Source organism: Battus philenor, unplaced genomic scaffold, assembly GCF_028537555.1.
Source record: "Battus philenor isolate CCGP_79_NKW_IND1 unplaced genomic scaffold, ilBatPhil1.0.hap1 SCAF_26, whole genome shotgun sequence".
In the NCBI taxonomy this organism is placed as follows: Eukaryota; Metazoa; Arthropoda; class Insecta; order Lepidoptera; family Papilionidae; genus Battus; species Battus philenor.
In genome coordinates, this window is record NW_027181689.1 from 1,327,504 (window position 1) to 1,355,213 (window position 27,710).

Consider the following 27,710-nt stretch of genomic DNA (forward strand, 5'->3'; position numbering starts at 1 on the left):
TCCGTCAGCTTGTCAAGCGATAGCTTTCAAACCTTTGCTTTGAATGCGCAACGGTTCCTGATCATCCTAACATCGAGGGGGAGCGCGTTGCAGAGAAGAATACATTGTATTGCTTAAGAGTGAGTAAAGTCGGTACTATGGTGGGGGGGGGGGGACATCTAAGCAGACGATTGGTTGAGGTGCGAAGTGTTTTTTGTGTGTACTGGCCACGATCTGGAGTTCAGTTAACTAGATGAAGTGTGAGAAAAAATTGAAGATTCATTTCTTCAATTTGTTTTTTGATTTAACGTCTTAATAGAACTAGATGAATGACTATTGTCATCATAATGATCTCTTGTACGTGTTTAATCACCAACTCGTCTGATGAAACCAATATGGCTCAAGATGAAGCACGCAAACTCAGCAGGTACCTACTCATTCTGACCCTGAAGAGATCTGGCTTGCTTCTCAAGAAATAAGGAGGCTGGCAGATAGTTCCATACTCGGTCTGTGCGGATCAGAAACGTTAAGTTCAAACTCCTGGCAGTCTCCAAGAAAACCACAGTATATGGGTGGTAATGGGTAGCGTTCCCACACGTCCCGTAGAGAAACTGGCATTCCCCAAAATGAATCCTGTAAAAAATTGTCAGACTCGCTACTCGCCGGCGGTGCCACCAGCCAAACATATTTGTTACCAATATTTTTATCGTGATTTTAGTTGAGTCTTCCTTCCAAGCTTCATTATCCTCTCTGAGAGTCTTAACTTACTTTGTTAAGCGGGGAGTTGGTGGCAGTCCTATTTAGATCCTCCAGGCTACGGTACCTGCTTCATGCTTAAGGTAGAAGATTTATCTTTAAAAAACTAGATGCTGGCTGCTTCCAAGTGGTGCTTATGGAAATCTATGGATTCCACTGCCGTATATCGCCATTTATTCGTCGTTTTAACCCTTAATAACCTAGAGCTTCAATTTTGATACCAACCTTATAAACCGAATGTTCACATTACTATTAGTTTTTTTTATAGGTTGGCTGTAGGTATTTTACTGTTGTATAATATTCTTTCCAACGAAGTTAAAAACAACTATTTTTCCCTTCATCTAGACCCTCAAGCAAACACAGTAATATTTAAAAAAAAATCATATTCGTAAATCAGGTTACTAAGGGTTAACCCATAGACGCAATCTGCAAGTCAGGCCACCCCCAAAGATATCTATGGAGGATATAGCATTTATTAGAAGCAGGTGAAATAAAACAAAAGGTTTAGTTTAAAAATAACGTAAGTTTATTACATATATGAAATAAAAGTAAACTATAAAGTTCCATCCTGTTACCGGTGCGGACGCCATCAACCCAACTACAATCGTGACGTATGAAAACGTTAGACACAAGGCCTTTTAGCCGAAACCATGCAGTGTTGCCAGTTGAATAAATATTTATTTTAAAATTGTTATATTTAACATTGAAATTAAAATCGATGATTAATATAGGAGATATTATGAATGAGAGAACGCGTTTTCATCACCTCACGATTGGATTGAGTATTGGAGCTAGTTATCCTTGCATATCCGGCGAAATATTTTGAAAGAGATTAACATACGATCCAGGATAACGCTACAGACGAGAGCATGAGACACTAAACATCAATACCACAGCGATTTTATAATTATTACCATCACAAGTTGGGTTGACAGGATGAACTAAACAGTGATCGAAATAGGTGATGCAAACTCATATTGTATTTGTTAAACTCATATCTGTTTATTGTAAAACTAGATTAAAATCTATTTAGAAATGACACAGTGAGATTTAATTTAATAATAATGTACCGACAGATACCCATGTTTATAAATTCATTTACTTTAAATCGATATTATTAGTCCATCGAAGAAATCGATTTTGGATTTAATATCCAAACCAAAGTGGTACTGGCTGGAAGGACGCAGAAATTTACTTTCCAGAAGTTAATACGCCTGTTTCATTTTTAAATAGATTAAAACAAACTAAAGTGACAGTTGACAGATGTTGATGTCTGTTATTGGCTTTAAAATCGATATGATTCGACGAACGTAACGATTTTGAATGAAATCAAAAGTTACAAGAATGGTAGTGGCGCCTAATAAGCAGTTGAGTTTACCACGGGACAACTAACGCGTCTAGAGTTGTTATAAAACGCCTTTACTTTTTTAAAAAAATAATTTAATTTATTATGGCGATAAAAATTTTAATTTGAGTGCATATTTTAACGACTGTAACACTTAAATTTGGTATAATAAATTATTTTCGATTTTATGTAAAAAAAAAAGCTTTTTTCTGATTTTTAATTTTAGAAAAAGTGGCAAAAAGCCGCACCGCCAATTCCGATCACGATAGAGCGCGAAACGCACCTGTCAACCCAACTTTCAAATTACCGACTAAAAATTTTTCAACTCGTTACCTCCTTATACCAAAATATATTATTATGGCTTGAGATATCATTTTGAAGATACATAATATGTCTATAATATTAATATAATTTTTTTTTCAATATTATATCTATACGTAAACCTAGACTTATGGATATAGACGATTGCAACACTTTGAGGTTTGCAACGTAAATGTTAGAGATCTGTTAGTCCGTTAATGTGCAAAGTTATTTCGGAATTCGGCCTGGATGAGATAGTTTCGTTTTACCGAGGAAATATATTTAAAAAAAATTACATTAATTTACAGTGAAAACAATTTAAAATTCATGACAAAATCAAAAAAGTTACTAAAGTAAGGAAGGTAGTAGTTTCATGGGTATATCAAAGGCCGTTGTAAGGTAACCATATTGTTACTGGTAATCCGGGAAGTACACACAGACATCTCTATCATCAAAGGACCTAAAACATCTCAAAATCCGATACGGACATATTTTCCCATCGAATAGTCATTGATATAAAAAAAACAATAAAAACTTTGATTGTGCTAAATATTAAAAGATTTTTTTTTATTATTGGACAATTACACTAAGTACTGTTACATTCCAAATTCTCGGCCAACACAATTGACATGATTTTTACGCAAAACTTGACATTTCATTTGTTTTTTCAAAATGGCGGACATGCTGCCGCCAAAAATGAAAATGGCGCAAACATCGCTGTCAGAGATTGGACGTAACACAAGAATCATGACACATCATTCGTTTAAAAAAAAATTATTAACGCTATCATTAAAAAATAATTAAACACCTATGAGATATAATGATGACTGCAGTCCAATGTCGGACATTATATGTTTAAAATTGGATTTATGCTATGGGGAACAGATAAGATATTTACAGAATACCGCTCACTCATGTAAACGTTGCCAGTATTAAAATCGGTATATAAAAAAAAGTTGTTAATATATTTATTAATATTGACTTTATAGAATTATACCCATTGATTTATAATTTTGGTAATATTAAAAAGGTGCTCTATACATATCTAAAGTTAAACTATCATAGACAACCATTGTCACACTTCATGTGATAAGCCAAATTCATCGTACCATACCACTTTTTTTTATTACACCAAATAGTGAACACTGCTAAATATATTGCTAACCATAAGCGTAATACTATGATCGCATAGACAAGGCAGAGACAATTCTATAACTTTTTTCCAAGAACACACCAACTATATATATATTTTAAAACAGCATTACGTCGTTGTCAAATCTGTGGCTATGTACAAAAATTGTAACTTCAGATATTCAATTAAAAACCTCCTGTATTCTCCTCTTTTGGTACGATAATTTAGTTATAGTGCCACCAAAACCGCTGTACCGCTCCATAGGTATGCGAGGCGAGAAGGGAGGGAGGTATCGTTCATGCTAATAGATTTTATGTTAGCACTATAATAAATTAGTTGTAATAGTTCGACTACCCTCATTTAAGTGTAGGAATTCGGTTTGACAACAACGTAATATATTTATGATTTAATCATGCAAATTTGTCACGCGGCTCGCGCCGCCGCCACGTCCGTCGCCGTGGACGTCTCGCGATCGAATGAGCAGTTTTGTATCGACTACCCTAAAATAATAAAATTGGCATTCTGTGGTCCATGGTTAAAACAGATTCACGATCTCCAACGGAGGCAAACGTGACGGCTTTATACAGATTATATAAGTACTGGCATTTACATGACACGTCGCGGGCCGGGGTCAAGTGGTGGGGAGGGGATCGGGGGAAAGATTTTTAAGTTACAGAGGGGGGTAAAGTAGTAATGGGAGGTGTAATAATGGTGGTGGTCAAGTGAGAAAGAGTTTAGTTATAGGGGGAATAAGTTAATTGATATAGAAGGTTAAGTTTACTCTCAGTTGGAGGGTATATCTGAAACTCCACGCACGTATATCGTAAATTGTAATAGCCGATATAGTTGAACATTTCCTTTGATGTATTGAAAAAACTGTGATAACTGATAAACGTATCTATTTCATAATTATATGGCTTGCAATTGCGGGTATTCCCCATAATTAAATGGATCCACGACTTATTCGAGGTGACGAAAAATCGCAGAATGAGGGGCAACGGAAGTGGTCATCTTTGTCGGAAACCTATGCATTGAAATAGGCTTCCATCGTATGGTATGGTATTCAATCATGTCTGAGCTAGAATTATGACATGGTCTTTAACTCCAGTAATCATAATAGCTAGGCCGCCATGCACACTGCACAGTTTGTTCACATGTATTTGTACCACTATTGGCAGTTGGGGTTGGCAGTGGTATTTATACTAAGAGTCCATAGAGAAAAATACTTTAAAGATTCTTTTTTTAAATTTAAGCAACCACTTGCATTTGCGTGATGTTAATTTTTTGAAAGGAAATCATTTTGACCAACTGTAAATGCGTTGAACGAATTTAAACATAAAATATTGGCTTCATTTTGATATGTCAAATATGACGTCACAAATTACGAGTATATTGGCGTGTAAGTTTCACAAAGATGCCGATAGATGGCAGTCGCAACGTTCCCACTACCCATGGAGGTATATAGACAAAAGTATTAGTGCTATCTATATTATTCTGAACGAAGGCAATTGGCGCAGATTTCTGTATTAAAAATAGACTTTACGTGGAACCGTAAACAAGAATGGACTTGTCTAATTTCAATCGGGATGTAAAGGAGTAACTGGAAATGAAAGCAAGTTTGGATGAAATATTACGAAATGTTTCTCACGTACGTATACGCAAACATGATTTTAACTATAGATTTAAACCGGAGTGATTTTACGACATATTGATAAATTTTATAAGTACCCTCAAAAAGAATATGGCGGTTATTTGGCTGTAGAGCATAGTCTCGAAGCTTCGTTATCTCTGACAAACATTTACACCACAAACAAAATTACCACAGACATTTTATTGATAATTAAAGATATATTTTAATAAATTTATAAGTACCCTCGCAAAGGATTTGAGTTTTTTTGGCGATATAGACAAACTTAGTTTCGAAGCCTCGTTTTTTTACACCACGGACAAAACATGTACGCATTAAATTTTTAAAACATTCGAAGTCGTCACCAATTACAGATAATGTACCCCGGTCTCCGACACGTGGCGATAGGACGATAGGACCTAATCTTACACTTACCGATATCTCTGCCCCCTGGTTTTTTTTCTCCTAGCTTCCTCACTTGCCTACCCTACCCCCCGTTTCCTCCCCTCCCTACTCCCCGCGCGACCGTGTCGGACGCGTACCGTAGCGAGCGGGCGCGCGTGCGCTTAACAGACGTTATAACTCCATGTCGTGAGCAGCGTCGTCACTGAAGTCGCTCATGGAGCTCTCCGTATCGCTGGCGTGGGCGCCATTCTGCTTGCCGGCGGACGGGGCACCGCCGCCCATGCCCGTGATGGCGTCCTTCTCCAGAAGCGCCTCTTCAGTCGCGAATCTCCGCACGTAGTCTGTCCAACGCGAGATGGCGTGCAAATCAATCAGATTACACAAATTTAGGACTACCTACATTTTATTATACGGTAACTTTCATTATAGGTGCAAAAGAGAAAACTCGTGGGAGTTTTCCCGATCTAAAACTGACCGATATTTTATATATACAAAAGGCTGGTGAACTATTTCATACTAGCATTCTATAATTTTCAAGATGGACCTCGTCAAGATCGTCGGAAGACGCTAGATACAAAGGAAACCTATGGGGGAGGCCTACGTTCAGCAGTAAACGTCTTACAGCTATAATATTGATAACATAATTCACGGCCTGGATGCTTACAGGAATAGGAGTTCCAGAGTCCAAAAAAATGGACAAATCCAGAAATAAATGATTCATTAGTAATAAAGTAATCGACGACAGTTAGTTTGAGCTAACATCAGAAATTACACAGATAATTTAACTTGTATTGTGAAGATTAAAATACAAAAATTTTTGAGGGTAGAAAGAAAACAGATAACTTTCTCATAATGAATCATTAATGTGATTATACTGCTAAAAACTTATACAAAATCCTATTAAAATGTAAAGAATTTTTAACGATAATAATGCTTGGGAATTAATTGCTCTTCTACTGTATACAGGATGTTGTAAAAGTGACCACAAAAACAACTTCAAGGGTTTGTCGTGGTGTCTTCTTAGAACAGTGCGATGATGAAACCCCTGTAACTAAGATGCACGATACCATTATGGGAATTCAATCTGAACTAGTTTGTACCAAATTGGGATTATTTGGACTTTATTCAATGGCGTACATTGAGTTCAATTAAGAATTAAGTTTAGCATAGCCTAAACCTCTTAGATAGGTAGCGAAGATAGAGGATATTGATCCTTAACTGTATGATGTACATACCTGACACCTTTTTCTTGTATTCCTCTGGCTTGTGCAAGTACATTGCGGCAGCGTCACCGTTCAGGGGGTCGATTGGGTTCGGATAGGTCAACAGCTGGGGTAGAAACGACTCGAAGATATTCGATAAATCTGAAATGAAGTAAAACATTAATTATATACCACCATAGGACTTTTCAATTGCGAAACTCCTAACGTATTCTCAACGCTAGATGGCGTGCAAATCGATCATATTAGACTGTTGTGCACCTTATCTGTTTTGTAAGGCTACACTTTGATACATAGGTTCTCGACCTTTGGAAAGAGTATAGAAGGAGGTAGCATAGCCTGCCTTCCGGGCGATGAGAACTCGCACCCAACATTCCTACAGTTCTGCAGAAAAGTGGAGTAATCTATAATAAACAGTAATAAGGGGCAGACTAAAATAAAGTAAATAAAAATATGAGGATAAGAGGCCTCCAGAGGCAAAATAAAATCTAAGCAAAAGAATCTTAAACAAATGAGTAATTTTTATAATGTAAAAACTGTGACCTGGAAATGTAAGTGAGGGAAGGCAGGCGAACCATGAAAGAAGATTTGCGAGGAAAAGTAGATTTTGAGAAGAATACAAGGATGGTACGAAAGATAACGTAAATATAGGAAGTACCATGTGGAATAAAAATATATTTCCAAAAATGGTAAGAGAGAACGAGATATCCAAAAAATGGGACCACAAATATCAATCATATCACACAAATATAGGAATACCCACATTTCATATAATATAGATAAAGTCAGTGATCCCAAGAAACCATATTGTAACAGCGTATCAGCAATAGAACGTCAACTCCTGGACTATTTGCTGATAGCAAAATATTTCCAATAGGACTGGTTAAAAGGGGTCAGCATCTAGCATCTTCCAGGGACCTTGTCAAAGTTATATCCACCTTGTGAGTGGTCCTATTCATTATGATCACAATCGACCGTTTACACGTAAATTTCGGTGATGTTTTTTTTAAGATACTCTTCAATCACCCTGGGCAGAATTTGCATCCCTACCTGTACCAGAATTTAGGATGCAATAATATCTTGCCAGGATGTTATAAAAATGGAAGGCGTAAGCTCTGAGGTTTTATAATGATCTTCAGATGAATCAGGCATCACTTTGGTGATAACAAGGAAGTGCTATAATAATGTTACAAAGCACGAGTTACAGAACCCTTTAAACAATAAACACGGAACCCTCTATAAAAATCTATATATATATATATAAATAGATTTTTGTTAATATACACACTTCGTGTTCTAATATATACACGTTCGTGACTTCGTGTTGTTAATACCTCCAAGATCTACCCGCTATACCAGAATCCCAAAGTATAAACACGTTGATATACTTTCTCTATCATTATTGCAGTACACAAGGGAAATCACACCTACGCCCAATCTTCAACATGATTAACCATAATTATTTAATATTTAAAAAGTAAAATAAAAATATTTAAAAAGCTATTTAAACTCCAATTATTTTTCTTATGACTATGCTCTATGTAAGAAGAGGACCAATACCACTGCATGTGCGGAAGTGGCTAAACATTGGTCCTTTTTCTTACTCAGGATGGACTTCTGCAAGGCAACGCCTGATTCCATTAAATATGCTCTATGTAACTATGCTCTATTATTATGACTGTATGCTCTACTTTACTCACCATATAAAGCGGTCCAGGCTTGGTTTATGACATCGAGACAAACAGTACCAGAGACCTCGTCGATATTGGGGTGGTAGACCTTGTTCATGAAACCAATGGAGGGCGACTTGAAGGGATAATGGTCGGGTAGATGGACTCGTACCCTCCATACACCACCCTCGTACGGAGCTGGAAATATACAATAAATCATCATAATTTAGAGCAGTATTCTTCATCCTTTTTATGCCATGCACCATCTTAGCCTTTCTAAATCCTTACCTTCCCCTATGTAAGAGTACTAGAGTACTGAGAATTGCGATCACAGGTCGCGAGTTCGATTCCCCGGATACAATCTTATATAACCTCACACTCTGTGCATTAATTATATAGGATTGCAGCTGTACAAACAAATTTCTAGAGGACAGGCCAGATCATTCGATTATAAATTTAAAATTACTTTTAACACCTTAGCTACTTTGTTTAATATCATCGAAATATTTATAACCTATCGAAAATGATAAAACACAATATTCGTATTGGAAATTTAAATATATATATATGTTAACTTAATTTTAAACTAATGATTATAGATGCTATTTTGACTTCGACACTAGTTTCTTTGAACTTGGACACTTCCACCATTCTACTAATGTACAAAAATGATCAATTCGATTCAAAAGTGCTGTTCTGAATGATCGTATTGGAAAAGTGACACATTTATTTTCAAATCATTTGATTCAATTTACACTTCAATAGGGAGAGGGGGTCCAAAAGCTACGTGGTTGTCTAATATCGGAAAGCAACTGGAAACCCTTCAACTTGATGCAGGGACAACCCAGGATAGAGTGATAAGAAGACCCGACCCCAAATAAAGAAAAAGGGAAGGAAGAAGAAGAAGATTAGATTAAATTCACACTTACTTCCAGGAGGTCCGAAGAATTTCACGCAGAACTCGTTCAGACCGCCGAGTATGGTTACCTCGTGCTTGCTTTCAATACTGCAGTGTTTGGTTAATACAAAATTATTGACATTGTATTTGAAAATAGAACTTTGACAATTGTGTAACTGCGCCATCTACCGAAGTCGTCGTGAAACGAGATAGTATGCAGAGCGCAAAGCCGCGTGCGCATTTAATGAACAGTTTCAGCGGCGAGCACATGTACAGGGTGGCCCATAAGTCCTTTGAAAAGTAAAATTTGAATAAAACGAACAGGGTGCACGTGAGCGGTGCAGGGGAAGCGGAGGGAGTAACTTTGGTTTCTGGGAATTTAATCGCGATGGAGCGTTTTACCGGAGCAGACCGTGCGTTTTGTGTGCGCGAGTTTTATAAAAACGACAATTCGGCAACCGTTGCGCGGCGTAAATTTCGAGAACACAAAGGTTTACACAACTTTGACGACACTCCAACTCTTCAAACGATTAAGAACTGGGTTGCTAAGTTCGAGGAGACCGGTTCGACGTTAGATAAACCGCGGTTGGATCGCCCAAGGACGTCACGTACGGAACAAAACATAGACACAGTGACACAGTCTATTCGCGAAAATCCGACACAGTCAACTCGTAAGCGCGCCAGAGCATTAAACGTATCCAGGACATCGTTACAACGGATTTTGAAGAAAGATTTACATATGCACCCTTACAAAATTCAGTTGGTTCAAGAATTAAAGGAAACTGACGGTATTCAAAGACAAAATTATGCGAATGAAATGTTGAATCGGTTTACTTCCTTCAATAACATAATGTTCTCTGACGAGGCTCATTTCCATCTTAACGGGCATGTTAGTAAACAAAATTGCCGCTATTGGAGCCCCATCAATCCAAAACTCAAGCATCAGAAGGCCTTACATAGTCCGAAAGTGACTGTTTGGGTCGCTATGTCAGCCCATGGTATCCTAGGGCCTTACTTCTTTGAGAATGGCAGAGGGCGCGCAGTTACTGTTACGTCGGAGCGATATGTGGCTATGATCGAAGAGTTTTTCATACCAGAATTGCAAAACTTTTCAGGCTTTAATGCCAGGACGTGGTTTCAACAGGATGGGGCCACTTCTCACACCTCTAACACTGCTATGCCCGTTATCCGTCAACTTTTTCCTGGCAAAGTGATCTCTAAGAGAGGAGACATTTCCTGGCCTCCACGTAGTCCAGATCTGACCCCGATGGATTTTTTTTGTGGGGCTACCTGAAGGCTAAAGTATACGATACAAACCCGCGGTCAATTGTGGCCCTAAAAGAAAACATCCGCAGAGAAATGACAAGCATTTCAGCAGTGACGTGCCGCGCAGTCATCGACAATTTTAGACGTCGTTTGCAAGAGTGCCGTGATCGCAACGGATTACATTTAGAAGATGTTATTTTCAAAAAATAATTCCCGTTTTTTAAGCTTTTCTGTAAATAAAAATTTAATTCATAATGTAATTAGTTTTATTTTAATAAATTTTTTTCATATCAAAGGATTTATGGGCCACCCTGTATTTCTCATTGAAAATTTCTTTACCGCGCGATCCATTATAATTGTCTGGCATACCTCCAAATGTGATATATACAATAGTGTTGTTTACAGTTAAATGGTTAGTTAACTTAAACTTTTAAATGTAACTTAAACTCAAAGCATTGACGCTGTACGACATTTCTTAAAGTATACACCAATACCTCACTTCGCGTCGTGGTTACGTTCCAAAAAAAAAACGACGATAATTTAAACGCCGCAAAGTGAATTAAGATTTTCTATAGCAAACCATGTAAATATCGAAGATAGGTTTCAGGGTCACGAAAATACTACTTTTTAAAAAGAAAATTAAACAAAGTAAACATTTAAAAAACAAAAATAATACAACTCTGCCAATGAATAAATTGGAATAATATTTACCTTTTTTGTAGCCAACACGTAAAAATTTATATTTATTATTCCCTTTAAAAAAAGGACAACACATTGCGTAATTGAAACTGAACTCTAAAATTAGCAAAACAAAGTGAAAACAAAACTGTATTCGAATTGCGTTGATTATTAGTTAGATAAGGAATTTGCGAGTTTTGATGGCATGTGCGCAATTAAAAACAAAAGTGTTGTCATCTTTTAGATATTTCTTTTTGATTCATCTTTTAAGTAAATTTAAAGTAAAGATTGTTATGTAAGTAAGAATGGAAAAGGTAATATATATTAATATTATTTGTTTTTTTTAGGCCTTTCGCACAATAACAATAACAATAACGATGCCAACTGAATCGCAACAGGGAGAGTCGAAAACCGAGCATCAGTATAACTGGCATCAGTATAATCGAGCATCAGTATAACCGAGCATCAATGTAATCAAACATCAGTGTAACCGAGCATCAGTACAACCGAGTATCAGTATAACCGAGCATCAGTTTAACAAAGCATCAATGCAAGTTTTTTTTAAATATTTTAATCATTTAAATGATATCCACAAAGTAACCTCTCGTATTAGTGCATCCAATATGCCACTATGGGACGCTGCTTTCGTCGCTGTCGCTTCGGCAGCACCAAAAACAACGTGACTAATAATGTTCACTCAACAGATTCGTGCAACTGTAGCGATCGCAGATATATCGCCGTTGCCTGAATTGCCTCAATTACCTCCAAGACCTACCGCTCCTAGGAATTCTTCCTTCCCACAACTTATTAGCGAAATATGGCCGCTGCAAAAAGCCGGTCGCATAGCCGAGATCATATTTAATTTTGTCATAATTTTTTTTATCCAATTAAACCCGTTTCATTAATTATGGTTTAAACTTGTTTACTGCAAAATAACATTTATATATAATAAAGAATTCCATCTATGCACCGACTCGTCACGATATCTCTGGAACCATAGAACTTAGAGTAGTATCTTTCAATCTTTTAAGTGCTATGCTCTCTTAGCATTTCTAAAATTTTTACGCCACCTAAAAAAGTGAAAGGGTTAAACTAGTGTAGAGTCACTTTCGAATTACCCCCCTTTATCAATCAAATTTCTCCCCTGAGGGGGCGAAGGCCCCGCGTTGGGAAACGCTGGCTTAGAGACTTCAAATTTGATAGGTATACTTTTTTTTCGCCAGTTTCGAATAAAGGTCATCCAAAAGGAAGTAAAGTTGAAATAATATAAAATATGAATAAATTATTAGAATTAAAAAGTCCCTGTCCCACACGAGATAGGGGAACGAGAGGGCACCAACAGCGGGGACCATTTAAAAAAAAAAAGGAAGTAAAAGCATCTAGGGAGCTATCATCAAACTCGGGAAGCTGATATAAATAAACCATAAATTATCCACAGCTGGACAAGGGCTACCTCAAAAAATTTCCAAAAGGATCGTTTGGAAGAGGCTTGCATATATGTCTTCCGTTGAACTCAAAGAAATCGTCTGTCCAACTTGTGGATAGATGTCCCGTGCAAGCTGATCCATGGTCTCCACTTCAGACTCCAGCGACCATCCGTTCATCGCACTTTAGCTTACCCAATGCTACCACAACTTGCCAATCAGCTGGATAATGCCACACAATACTGATACGGAACTGGGTCGTTCAACGTACACAAACATTTCCCACATGATAAAACGTAAAAGATAATATACACTTATCAATATTACATTATCTTATCAATTACTACAATCTGTGTTCAGAGTGAATATGTAAAAACATTAACATGAAAACCTATTAAAGCTAAAGTTCAATTAATTATTATTTCCCTCCTATAAAACGATTAATTACACCACTCTGTACGAGCAATCTCCTATCATTATTTATTTTTATTTTGGGGCAGAGACATAAGACTTCCTATTTTTACCCTCTCTCTCTCATCTTTCACAGTTTGTCTCTTTCTTCTTCCATCCTTCTATTTTCCATCATTCTCACAGCATTCATTTATATTACACTCTCGCATCTCCTTCTATTCCTCATCACATTTCTCGTTACACGGTTTTATCATCAGCAGTAAGACAGCTAGACATGGACCTCAATTTCCAACTAGACCTATTGGAAATCGATTGGCCAGGTATAACCAGTAGGGGAAGTTCACAAAAATCTGACTTAAAAAACACAAAATGAAAAAAAAATTAACTAATATTATATTGTTATCATATGTTTTTAAGGCCCTTAGACTTTGTATGGCGATGATATCGCATTTGCAACGCGCTACAATAGTGATACCAACAAAATATTGCATTGAGATGGGTTGAGAAAGGAGAAAAGGTCGCTTGAGTGGAGAATCAAACATCAGTGTAACCTAGCATCAGTATAACCGAGCTCAGTGTAGCTGAGCATCAATATAACCGAGCATCAATTTAACCGAGCATCAGTGTAACCAAGCATCAATGTAAACAAGCATCAATATAACCAAGCATCTATTTAACTCAGCATCAGTGTAACCACACAGATATCATAACAGTCACACAACTGTAACTTAAAAACTTTACTTTGAACATTATCTAAAAAAGAAACTGTAACATCAGATTACAGTAATTATATAGATAAAAAAGTTGTAACTAAAATAATATATGTATACAGTACACTAGTTACTGGTTTAATGTCATTAAAATGGTGAATATATAACTCGTTGCAGTCACATAATAGTAAATGGTAACAGAAATAATAAATAATACAATGATGATATAATATAAAAAGGTATTTCCAAAATTCCAAATCCGGAAATTTAAATAAATTACTATATAGAACTCGAGGCATCTGACAGAATTGGTGAATGCAGTGTCCAAAAGTATAAAGCTGAAATAAACATGGGCCGATCACATATTTAGATAAGCAAAGGATAAATAAGGATAAGTCACAGTTCAGCATTATATTATATCGGTGGAGGAAAAATATCAAGACAAAGAGGCAGACCCTGCATACAATGATCTGATGATCAAAGAGTTGCACTGCTATTGAGGACACAGATAGACATGGGCAGATGGAAGCAATGTGCAGAGAACTTAGTGTCTCCAAGTTTGGTACATGAAACAAATTATTATGAAATCAAAAATGTAAATATAATATACAGCGATATAGGCTAAATAAATAAAATAGATAGTTTCTTTTTTCTCTGTATCATGCAATTAGTAGACAGACTATAAGCATATGTATTTTTTTCACAATGATCACATTTTCAGGGTCCTCTCGTTCCACCTGCCCTAGCAAGACCCTAAAAAAAGAAAGGATTTAGGCAGATTACAAATTCGGGTAAAATGATTTTTCAATTTTTACTCTATATTGTCTTTCATCCATCATGCTATATTTTATTCATTCCTTATATGCTTCACATGATCTGTCATTTGCTTGTAGATCTTTCTTGTATCTCCTTCTTTCATCTACAGACCCAGTTTTTTACATCAATTTTTTATCACCAACTATACTGATTTACATTTTTTTTATTATTTTACTATCTGGCACTATGTTACTACTTTTTTCTAGACTAAACACCTTACTCTTAATGCTTTTTCCCTATATCAAAAATAAATTATTTATAATATTTTTTTTGACTTTTGCAAGACTTGACAATGACGAAACATGTAATTTTTTTTAAAATTACATATGAATTACTACATATTAACATAAATTATGGTTTACTACCTGTCATTGCAGACTTTGTAAAGCCAGAAGATAGTGGCCTGTCACATTCCAATAAGAAGAAAGTTTATGTAAAAATTTCAGAATCATCACTATATACAGGTGATTGATATAGCTGTTTTGCTATTGCTATACATTTACCTATTTGAATTTTTCACCCATATAAACTTCACCATTTATTTCAATTTATTTAATATAAAAGTATTTCTTTGTTACATCCTTTTTATGTATTCATATAATTATGCACTTATAAATATTAACAGAGATCAATTGTCTACACAAGTATCACAAGAAGATTCCCAGAAGATACCAATTTGATATAAACAAGAATCAGATTGAACTCTTATAAGACATCCTTCAACTTAAAGCTTAGAAGGTTTTACACCCTGATAACCGTCACATCTTAAAATAACTCAATACATTCTCATAGAATATTTAAACTTTCACTTTGGGTAATGAATATACAAATATTTGAATTATCTTAGTATCCCAGTGCATACAAGTCCTGATGGAAATTTATGGGTAAGGCCTAACTCCAGCAGTTGGTCAGTCTCACGGCTGTTATAATGATGTTTATATTTTTAAACCTTATATATTGCCCAGCATTTGATTTGTTACTCCACTAACATCTCTAATAAAATATGTATTCACTACTAGTTGGAGCATTGAATAAGACAATACTTTAAACTGAATCTAGCATACAGTATGCTAAATCAAGCACTTAGTATGATATTTGAATATTTTTATGTGGTGATTTTTTTTTCAGATTAAAAATCAGTTTTCATAATTTTTCATAAAAAATTATAGGTAGACATGCATTTATTCAATGACTAGAATGCATAGCTCATATCAATAAATGTATAGTAAACACTATTCAAAAATTAATTGTTTAAAAAATAATAAGTACTACAACAGTAATATAGTAAAAAAAAGCATTATCATAGTTCAGGCATATATGTCCCTGCTGATGTTATAAAGACAGAAGTTATTGGCCCATCACATTATAATAAAAAAAAAGTAACATAATTTAGAATGATCACTTATTACATGTGATTTAAAATATTTTAAAGTGAATATAATAGTTAATTTCCCAGCAAATATCATGTAAGGTTATTAAAAGTCATCCAATTCAAATGATTGATTAAAGAAAAAGTTTTGTTGTAAAATATTGAAGATCTGTACAAAGGATATATTGTCTATGAATGCATTGTTTTTCTGTACAGTTATTTTCATTTGACAACAATGCCCTACACAATTATTCATAGAAAAAGAAAAATGTAGTGTAAAAACCCTTTATAAATATCATTATGTTTAAAACAATAGTTACAAACAAATTTTCCTTATCATTATAAACATAATTACCATAGAAAATGTAAAGTCATTATATAATTACTATACCCATCACATTAATTAAAAAACCCTAATAAACAACAGATAATATATGATAACCATTAACAATGTTTGCATAAACAGATTAAAAATAAAAAAAATATTTTTTTGAATTAATCATAAAATAAATATGTTGTAATTTACTAAAAATGTGTTACAAGTTATTTACTGTTATGATGTTTTGTATTTATATTTAGTGAGCCCATTTTGGATGAAAGCCAAATTCACAATTCCATCTGCTTTATAGATAAATTAAACGAATTTATCTAATGCTTTAAATATATAATTTTGTTTCGTTCTAAAAGACATTGTCTTTGTTAGTTTGCCTTTAGACACATACAGTTACAATATAAGCATAAATGGTCTCCATTGCCCTTATTTAATTTCCGTGAATAAAGTCAATTATCATTAACTCAAAATACAATTCGTGCGTGTTGGAGTGTAAAAAAAAATACGCAATAGAGACCGTGGCCTACATAAAGATTACGAAATAAGACAATCTAGAGACGCGGAAGAGTGTAGCTGGTGCATACACACGTTCAAATATTGTTATATATATATACGTAGTAACAAGGCGATTCACAAAGAATGCACAGTTAAGGTAGTTCATGGTGAATTCATCAGCAGCGAAATACGAGCTTGAATTAATAATTGAACATAAAAAAAATGTGTAACAGAAGGCCAAATACGATAAATATCGATTTTATATAGCGTCATGACAATCAGCTGATGGCCCTTCAAGCCTAGACCTGGGTACGAGTGCTTTGTAACGAAGATAACAAAGGATACAGTTTGATGACATCTGTGTCCATGCGGCGTTTCCCAGCGCTGGGCGACGACATCTTCGTGATCTACTCCGGATAAATCACTGTATCGAACGCGGACACCAGCACAAAATCACACGAGACGGCGCAGAAAACTCGTCCAACAGCAGCCCTCAGATAAATAACATTGTACAAAAACAATGGACACGCACCATAGACTAGAATTTCGAAGATGATGTGTAATAACCACGATGTTGTCAACCCTAAAAAAACTTTTTTGTCTCCAAACATATTCTTCTATGATTTTTAAACTTTCTAAATTTCAATAGAATAAAAGAAACTCTCGCCATTATAGCATGAAGGAAATGACTTAACCTTTAAAAATAGTATAATTTGCTAAATGGACAAATTATTTTGTTTTATAAAATGTATGTAATTTTGCTTAAATTATTTAAAAAAAATTGTCACTAACAAACGGACTAAAATTGAAATATCGAGGTATATTTATGTAACAGGATAATCAATTAATAATAATGAAAGAGTAACAGATATTTATATCCCCTATGCCGTGCAGTGAGCGTCTGGCGGCTTATGTGAAGATGATTATTAAATTCATATCAAAATATTATACTTTTTTTACAATATTATACGCTGAGGATGTGCTAAGTTTCTAATTGATTGTTTACCTGTATATAATTAAAATGATTTATATGACCAGCAAGACATCAACTTTCAATAGATTACTTTTGTTGGAGATACGTCAAAATATATATTACAAGAAACAATACAAAACGCGAGCTAGCTACAATAACATACCATATATTAAATATGGAACATAAACTACCAAAAATGAGCTATAAACGATAGAAATAAGTGTATTTTAACAATATCTTTTTTTTACAAAAAGCTCGTGTATTTTCGTTGGGTTCTGTTTTGTCTAATTTTTATTTAAATTGTCTTATCATCATTAGGTGCGTTTATTCTATTAGCATCACAAGTATAACTTGCTTTTTTACATTGGCTTGTAAATTTTTTGTTTCTTTTACATTCTTAACGTCAGGCGATACAAATAGTTTTAGTAATATTATATATGATTGATTTGAGTACCATTTAATTATTTACAATATTTAGTGCGCATTCGCATGATGTCCTGTGATTTTGAAACGTTGAATTATTTTTTTATAATAACTTATTTAATATTGCAATATGTTTGAACTGAACCACTGACAAACAAACGTTGAAGAAGATTATGCGTCAAAAAGAATACTGCACTTTTGTCTACGCCCTATAGTGTGAAACTTTGCGTATGTGACTCCGTGGAAGATTATTTTTATTTCAATCTAATTATAGAGCGTATTTAATTTATTTCGTCTAAAAGTTAGTCGAGATAGAGCGCGTGTGAGTGATGCTCGATCAGTGCTCTACGTTATAAAACATGTGTTTCGATGTGAACATTTCGTAGCGGACACCAAACGTTGATGACACTCGGAGAGGATATATGTCAACAGTGTAATTATCTTGTTTCGGGGTTGAGAAATCTGTGTTTTGTTGTAAATAGAATACGTGCGAATATATAAGTTTGGCGGCGAGAGCTGTGGCGTTTGGTTTGAGGTTCATACTTCCGGCAGTTATGAGGACCCGATAGAAATATTATCAGCGTTTCATCCAGGCTTCGAGATGGCGAACCCGGGGATTGGGATCTCTTTTGATCCGAATGATATGTCCAGGTAATATTCTTGCATAATCTATCAACTATGCACATAGCACATTCCAAATTTAAATGCTAATTAACTTACAAATATGGATACAGTCAATGACTACGAAGTTTAAGAATTCGTTTTATGTCCTAATATTTTCTGTCTAGCCATTCTATCATTGCCTTCTGCACAGATTTAAACCTATAAAATATTATATATAGTACAATAAATATAAAACTAAGAATTGATAATTAATTTAACAAATAACAAACTTGAAATGTGTCTTAGTGCCAATCCAAACATAGACTTTTACTCATTTTATACACAAAGCCTTTATAATTTTTAATGACTTCTTTTTTCTTTATTATAAGTCAACTATGTGGGCACAAATAACCCACGTGATTTCTTGTACTATCTTCTGTCAAAAGCTGTAACTTTTTTTTTGTTTTGAAAAAAAATTATAATGTCAAAATATTTAACCAAGTTTGTTTAATATAGCACAGATATTACAACCAATAGGTATGTGATCCTTTAATCATGAACAAGTTTTTTTCGGTTTTTCCTTGCTATTTATAAATTGTGACTGTATTTTAGTCTGCTATATTATATATAATGATATATTATATTATAAAATTTGAGTTGAAGCTAATGTATATAGTATACATTATTATAAATGACACATACTAAAAAGGTTGTATTAGGGGAACCAAAAAGTAATGTTGCTATCTTAAGTTAAATTTATATGACTACATTTTTAACAAGTTTGGATTTCCTATCAACAATATCTTCTTTCTTCATCTTTTTATCAACAACCTTTTGCTGTCAAACATTCAATGCCGGAGTGGTAAAAATCAATTGGTTTTTCTTTAAAATAAGTTGCGAGAAATGACAATACTCTCCAATCTTTTTAATATCTTATCATCATTTCCAGCACAGGATGTCCAGTACTAGATGTAAGCCTCCCTTTAAGCTCTCCAATAAGACTAGATGAAAACAATGTGCATTGGTACTTTTAGTAATCTATATCTTTAAGGTGATGGATACAAGGTCATGTATTCACCTTATATGTGAACATCCTAAGCAGAGCTTTCTGTGCCATGGTCTTCACTTTAAAATCAATGTGACCTTCTCATAGCCTCCTCGATTTATTTAACTTGTCAATCTGCTGGACTATGTTAGTTTCTTATGTTCAGCTGTGAATCTACTCTTTTTTAATTAAATTTTATGGAATATTACCAAGGATATCCCTGTCACTGCCTCACTGATCCTGAATGTACTTTTGGTGGTACCTTTAGTGATCTGACTCCTCAAAAACAAGGTAAACAGCATTAATTTGTAGACAATTGTTCCAGAATCAAGGTTCTTGGATTCTTGGATCTGGGATTGTTTGAGATCTTGAGAAAATGGTTTAAAGAAGTCAATATTATAATGTGGCCTAATCATATATTTATGATAATATCTTGTACATCGACAATAATAATAATAAGTTTTAAAAAGAGATGTTTACAAGGAATTGTGAAAAATCACATATCTTAATAAAAGCTGCAAAACATTATTGGGCTACCAATAAAAATGCAAAATGCATATTAAAAGTAATTTGACAGAAATGGCTTATTATTCAATAAACAAATATTTAAATGACAGGAATCCTTGGCAGTAGCATCATCTGATTATTTTGATTTCATTTAGGCTTTATCTGATAAAGTTTATATGTTTAAATCTATGTTAAACTGTATTGAAAGATGCGTTGTTGTGGAGTTTCCTCCATTCTCCACTAGTATAACACCTTGTGAAGCAGAATAGAGTTGAAAATAAAATAGATTTTAAAAAAGTTAAAAGTTCCAATGTTGAAAAGATGAATTTTATCTTTATCTTTGTCTGGGTTGTTTAGACTAATAACCAACTCCGATACTAAATAAGCACAATATTGCTTGGTCGCAAAAACAAACCTGATGATACAAGTTAAGCCCTCCCCCCCCCCCATGTTACAGTAAAGACTATAGCTATATGCACTTATGTATTGACTCATCACAACATCTTTAGAATCATAAGTCTTTAAGACTAGAAATTTGGTTGGAATATTCCTTACCTCAAGTAGAGGTCGGCTAAGAATGGATTTAACAAAATTCCACCCTTAAGGGGGAGTTCAAAAAGTTGTTGAGAAGGTGCCGCTTGATAGTCCAGGGACAAGACAAGTAGTTGGTCAATAAGTTGTTTGGTACAACAAATTGTAACGATTTAAAATTTTTATATACACACAATGAAAGAAATTTAATTTATTTTAACACTTTGACTGCCATGTTAGTCATATATAACAGTCAATGGTTTGTCCCGTGATGCCATGTGGTCATTGATGACTAGATCCTTTCAATTTTTTTACAAATGTAAGAAACTATATAAAAATTAGGAGTCAATGTATTTGAATATGACTGATATATAGAAGGTACTTTGAAATAAAAAGTGTTGCATTGAATGACTCTTTATATATTATTGTGGGTAATCTAAAAATACTATTATAAACACACCTCAGAAAATAATTGGAGATGCTGCTTTATAATCATATAATTGATGTTATAAGTGCACACATACCTTATTATTTTATATGGAATGGACAAACTGCTTATCATTTGCATACTTGGTTGCCTGGACATTCCGACAAAATAACAAATGCATTTTTTTTTAAAAGAATTGAAGGCATGTTTTAATATGTCCTTATGAATTGATACTAAGGTGCAATGGTGGTCAACGGTGACCACCAATAAGATGAACACCAAAAATATTCCATGGTATCTTGGCAAAAACAAATGATTTCTCTGTGGCAGTCTAAAGTGTTAAACAACTTAATATCATAACGCAGGGATGTGCAACATGCGGCTCATGGGACCTTGTGATGCTTTTAACATGTCTATGTTGCCCTCTTAGCATTTCGAAAAATGAATTTATTTTATGGATTTTCTCTCATCAATATATTATTATAAAATTGTAGTACATATTAAACTAAAACAATTTGTAATGAGTTACTCAAATAGTGACTTGTTCAAACATGCAATATGAACATGACGCAATACATTTTATATTGAACATGTATATTTTATTTAAATTTTATAATTTATAATACACTTTATTATACATTAAGTTTTGTATATTATTAATAAGTGGTACTTTATGTGCAATTTTAAAATTTAAATATGCTCCTTAATTGAAAATGTTGCTCACCTCTGTCATAGACAATGCAAAATATATTTGTAATCAAATACATTCACGCCATTTAATCAAAGACAATCCAGTAGTGATTCTGTATGTCCTTATATAGTGTATCTATTATGTAACTGAACAATAAGGATCTTGAATTGATGTTCAGAAATCAACTCTACCCTCATAGCTTTGTAAGCTATATGTATATCTACTGTTTTCAAAATATGACAGTGTCAATAGTACAAAGCAATTTTAATAGGAAGACATTAAGACTATAGTTTGAATTGGTTACTATTAATTATTATTCGGCAACAGATTTAACACATTCGCAACCTGATTGAATTTAGTTTTGTAATGTTATCTGTATCTCATTGTTATATCTCTGATTGGTATAAATCAGTGCTCCACAACATTTTCTCATCTATGCCACATTAAAATCATTCCTAGAATTTCGTGGCACACTGAAAGCGAGATCGATAAACAAGTGAACTTGACAGATGCGCCACTGTTTCTAAAATACAAAATATCAAAAAACTCTAATTCATGGTACAGTAAATACTTTTATTCCACTTTTAATACTCCTATAGGCCAACATAGATTCCACTAGACAACTTATCACTTCAATGGTTATCGAATGAGTGACTGAGCTCCTGACTCAATAATCAAAATGCTGTTCCAACCCCTTTACTCTCAATCCTTTTACTGGAAGTTGTCACAAAACAGTGACGGGGTCGAGTAGTGTTGCCATTTAAGAAAAATATAACTACCTTTTATAAAATTATTACAATGTATGTAATGAAAAATTGTTAAACTTCAATTTATTAATTTTAACATGGCATACTTGTATCCAGCTTGAGGCACAACGGTCATAGACCACTGTGTAAATATATAGTAATTAAAAATTAATTGATATTTAATACCATGTGCCAAATTATATGCCTCTGTATATTTGGCAACATTTTTTTTTAAATAAGATTATAAATTAAGTCTTTATCCTATCCAAGTATCAAAAGTTTCAGGTATAATAAATGATTATATATAAAGAAAAGGTATTTTATAAATTTAGATGACAGAATTTCAAAATAAAAATAATATTTATTGTGCCAGTATTTAGAGATTACAAAATCATGCTTTACCTTTCTTCTATTATAATGCGTTATAATTATAAGTTCCCTACAAAGTATATTAGTATTAAGTAATGAAAAAAATGTCATTTATATATATATATATATATGTGTGTGTGTGTGTGTGTGTGTGTGTGTATAGAATTTTTATACAAAATAGACCTACATGCTACATATAACGTCATTAATACTAGAATAATATAAATGAAATAGTGTCTGTAGTATAGTGCTACCGAAACTGCAATACCACGCCTTAGGCATGCGCGCGACGAGGCAGGAGGGGGAATATTGGCCGATCGTCAGAATCACTGTCTTTGGCACTAATCGGTGTAACAAAACTCCTGAAGATGCCCCGTGGAGGAGTGAAACACGTGTTGAGTGATTTAACGGTGGCAGTTGTTAATTCGCATTGTTTGCCGCATACGTATTTATCAGCGGGCTGGCGAGCGGTAACTTTGTTGCACGACTACCACTGCATGTGCGGAAGTGGCTAAATATTGGTACTTTTCTTACTTAGGATGGACTTCCGCAAAATAACGCCTGATTCTATTAAAATTTTTAATATTCATTACGTACGCATGCGTGATGTGAAGTTATTTATGTTCGAGTGTACAATTCATTTGTTTAAGAATCCGTTGTTTTTCAATGAGAACTGCAAATGAACGGAAAGTGCAGCGGGGTTCATGTACGCCCTACATGGAATGAAATGTGTTAATATAATCAATGCCTTTTGTTTAAAAGGAGTCTTCATATAAGTTGAACAAACATTCTCGAGTGAGGATCGGGGGCTGGTAGATATGGACGTGGACTGATGGGATAGTTATGGTGGGTTGTCGCTGAATGAGAGCAGCGGCAAGACCAGTTATGGTGGTGGGCTTTGAAGGCCTTTGTCTTACGGGCTGAGGTAATAAACAAAAAAAAAAAAGTTTAATAAATCATATTTCAGCTTTAACAATGCTGTATGGTGGTATAAATGTTCTTTTAATGCACCTGCAAGTCAGTGAGTGCCACGGTATGCAAATTACCGGCTTAAATTACCATGTCGAGCGCCCTCTGCCCTCTTTACAGCGGTCCACTTCACTCCTCTCAACTCTAGTATGCGGGAATGCGCATTTTTAGGTCACATTCACTTGCGTTGTGATCTAAACCTAAGATTCTAAAAATTTTGAACTACCGCCTTCTTTTTTTTTAAAAAGAAAGAAAGATCCGTATCAAATAGCGGCAACCCACTCCCAACTGTCTGCGTTTAGTTAAAGCGAAAGATAAATATTATAAAAAAAACACTAGCGATACAAATTAGAATTTATAAAAAAAATAACATTATTCAACTTGAAGACACAAAGGTTCCAAAGGAATACTGAGTCAGAGAACACAACAACAAACACTGATTCTTTCATTTGACCATTCGTTTTCACTAGTCGAATATAGAACGAACCCATAACAAGCACATGTGTTTAAATCTAATATATAAAATTCTCATGTCACGGTGTTCGAACTTGAAATCCTCTGAAACGGCTTGACCGATTTTTACCAAATTTTATATGCGTATTCAGTAGGTCTGAGAGTCGGCTACTATCTATTTTCCATACCCCTAAGTGATAAGGGTTGTTCACACTTTTTTAAAAAACATTGACAAATTTTTTGTTTTTATTTTTTTATGATACAGCATACCAAAATACATACAACCCAAAATTTTGACCCCTCTACGATCAACCCTTATTTTTTATTTGTAAATAAAAATTATTTTTTTGCAAAAAAACGTTTGCTGGATCAGCTAGTAATAATATAAATTTATTGTTTATATATTTATGGCATTATAATAAAGGGGTTAATGCAGCTCTATGATAGGTGCGAGTCGTTTTTCGAAATTTGAAATTGTTTGCATTTGATTGAACACATAAAAGAATGTTTTTTATTTACAAAAATCATATTTATTGAATTTATTTAAACAAAAGTACAAAATGTGTGCATTGAAGTTATGAGATATATGCACACGTATATGACAGCACTCCTAATAATATTTAGATGCTGGTTAGTTATAATCAATATTTGGATTTCGCTAATTTTATGGTGGAATAATAATAATAATAATTCACAACAGTAATTTGTTTCGATTTCTCAGCAGCTGATATGGGTTATATAAATTTAAAAATTAAAATAATTCGACAAACAATCGGAGCCAAAAATAATTGGTGTATGCCGCATGTGAATCGCGAGCCGCTGGTTGGTCACCCCTGGGTTAATGTATAGCACATTTGTCAGCGAAAGGCTTTTTAGTTTTTACACCTATTTACATTCACTCATATAGAGATCATACTTACATACATGTTACTGTCATTAGGTTGCTTCGTCGTTTCAACGTATAGATGCCTATATATATATATATATATATATATATATCTAATATATAAAATTCTCGTGTCACGGTGTTCGAACTTGAACTCCTCCGAAACGGCTTGACCGATTTTTACCAAATTTTACATGCGTATTCAGTATGTCTGAGAATCGGCTACTATCTATTTTCCATACCCCTAAGTGATAAGGGTGGTCCACCCCTAAATTTTATATATATATATATATATATATATATATATATAGGCGAGTTGGCATTATGGTACGCAGAGGACGCCGCTGGCAATCCTACGAAATTAAATCACAAAGTGTGAATTTTGTATATATATATATATATATATATATATATATATATATATTTATTTCCAATACGAATATTGTGTTTTATCATTTTCGATAGGTTATAAATATTTCGATGTTATTAAACAAAGTAGGTAAGGAGTTAAAAGTAATTTTAAATTTAGAATCGAAAGATCTGGCCTATCCTCTGGTAACTTGTTTGTGTGCAGTGGTAATCCTATATAATTAAACCACAAAGTGTGAGTTATATGAGATTGTATCCGGGGAATCGAACTGGCGACCTGTTATCGCAAATCTCAGTACTCTACCGCTGGAGTACCACTGCTCTAATTTTTGGATAGTTTGTACGATATATAAAATGAAAGCAAATGTGATATATATTCTCTTTTAAAGTGTGTACCTATAACCAATCATCCTGTATATAAACATTTGTATATAATTCAATAAGTGTCAAATAAGTATATACCAGTATTGCAATCGAAGGAATACAAGACATATTCAATAAGAACAGGGGTGTGCAACCTTTTTATTCAACGGACCAATTTAATTTTTTTTTTGGCGAGCCGCACATGTAGTAACACATATTAATAATTTAAAAATGTTTATTTATGGTAAATATTGGAATTAAAATAAATTTAAAAAAATTATTTTATATACAAATAAGAAAATGTAAAAACACATAAGAAAACAGAAAAACGAAATCATTCGAAATTTGTAATGAGAAGTTTGTAATTGTTTTTGTAGATACAAGTTGATTAATGTTATTTGAGATTGATGGGACTAGCTACACGTATGTAGCTTTCTAATGGTGTATCCCTCGGTATTGATCATATATGCATATACAACCATTGTATTATATCAGGGGAGCTTAAGTAAGCTTTCTTAAGTAAAATTTACACGACTACATTTTTTACAAGTTTTTATTTCTAATCAACAATATATTCACCTTCGTTATCAACAACCTTTTGTCTTGTATACAAATCAATGCCGGAGCTGTAACAAATCAATCGGTTTTTCTGTTAAATATATCTACAGAAACGATATTACTTTCCGGTCGTCCTAATCAGTGGCGTAGCTATGGTATTTGGGGCCTGGGGCAGTTTGGGGCCCTCTAAAGAGTCTAAATAATTTCAAAATTCAGAACAGAATGTAGTTAATATATATTTTTTTGGTTCAAAATAATAATAAATATATATAAAATAACATGAAATCATAATAAAATTTATTGGGAAAATTTAAAAACGAACATTCCTCGCTTTTTGGCCAGCAAAGTCATTAATCACATTTTCAAAATCAATAGTGTCGTCTAGTTCATGTTCTATTGACATTATTGCAAGATCATTTAATCTATTTATCATTAAATAATCTTGCAATAATGTAATATTTTTTATTTTGTCATTTAGGGCCCTTTAAAAACACTTTATGTGTTTTGCGAATTAAAGGCTTAAACACTGTGTATATTATATTTTTGTATCCGTTTACTTTTTGTAATGTTCATATTATTTAACAACTCATTTATTTAACAAAGCACAAAAATAGTAAAATTCGATATTCTTTTTATGTTATTTACTTTAAATTATGGTTTTCATTTTTCTTTTAACATTTCATTATTCATCATTCAAAAAAAAATTAAAAAAAAATATTTTCAACTTTGGTGCCCCCCCTGCTTGTGGTGCCTGGTGCGGCCGCCCCGCTCGCCACCGCCTAGCTACGCCACTGTTCCTAATAATTAATTTTATAACAATATGTTGATGAGAGAAAATCTATAAAATAAATTCAGTTTTAAAAATACTTGGCGGTCCGCATGTTGGTCATCTCTGCATTAGAACAACTTTCGAAAAATAAACGTTTTGCAAATGTTTGTGATTAGTGTCGTTAAAGTTAGCGAAG

General features: G+C 33.8%; 2 protein-coding genes across 2 annotated transcripts in view; one reads left to right on the forward strand and one right to left on the reverse strand.

Moving 5' to 3' along the window:
• Positions 1–1,238: 1,238 nt before the first annotated feature.
• UbcE2H (ubiquitin conjugating enzyme E2H) lies at positions 1,239–17,361 on the reverse strand. Its single transcript, XM_068768550.1, has 5 exons — positions 17,178–17,361; positions 9,364–9,440; positions 8,465–8,632; positions 6,780–6,908; positions 1,239–5,885 (listed from the first exon to the last, which is right to left on the reverse strand). Exons 1-5 carry the CDS (start codon positions 17,228–17,230, stop codon positions 5,716–5,718), a joined length of 597 nt encoding a protein of 198 aa, XP_068624651.1. The 5' UTR covers positions 17,231–17,361; the 3' UTR covers positions 1,239–5,715.
• A 1,033-nt stretch (positions 17,362–18,394) lies between these two features.
• Positions 18,395–27,710, forward strand: part of Crk (Crk proto-oncogene, adaptor protein) — a 31,618-nt gene continuing 22,302 nt past the window's right edge. Inside the window, exon 1 of the mRNA XM_068768623.1 lies at positions 18,395–18,879. Coding sequence (XP_068624724.1) covers positions 18,830–18,879 — 50 coding nt within the window. The 5' untranslated portion in view covers positions 18,395–18,829. The remainder of the gene's footprint in view (positions 18,880–27,710) is intronic.

Bases quoted from the DNA above. Each gene is read 5' to 3' on its own strand.
- UbcE2H (XM_068768550.1), bottom strand. From the start codon at position 17,230: ATGTCGTCGCCCAGCGCTGGGAAACGCCGCATGGACACAGATGTCATC. The intron at 8,633-9,363 runs GTAAGTGTGAAT...GTATATTTCCAG, and splicing joins ATTCTTCGGACCTCCTGGAA to CTCCGTACGAGGGTGGTGTA. The intron at 5,886-6,779 runs GTATGTACATCA...CGCGTTGGACAG, and splicing joins ATACAAGAAAAAGGTGTCAG to ACTACGTGCGGAGATTCGCG.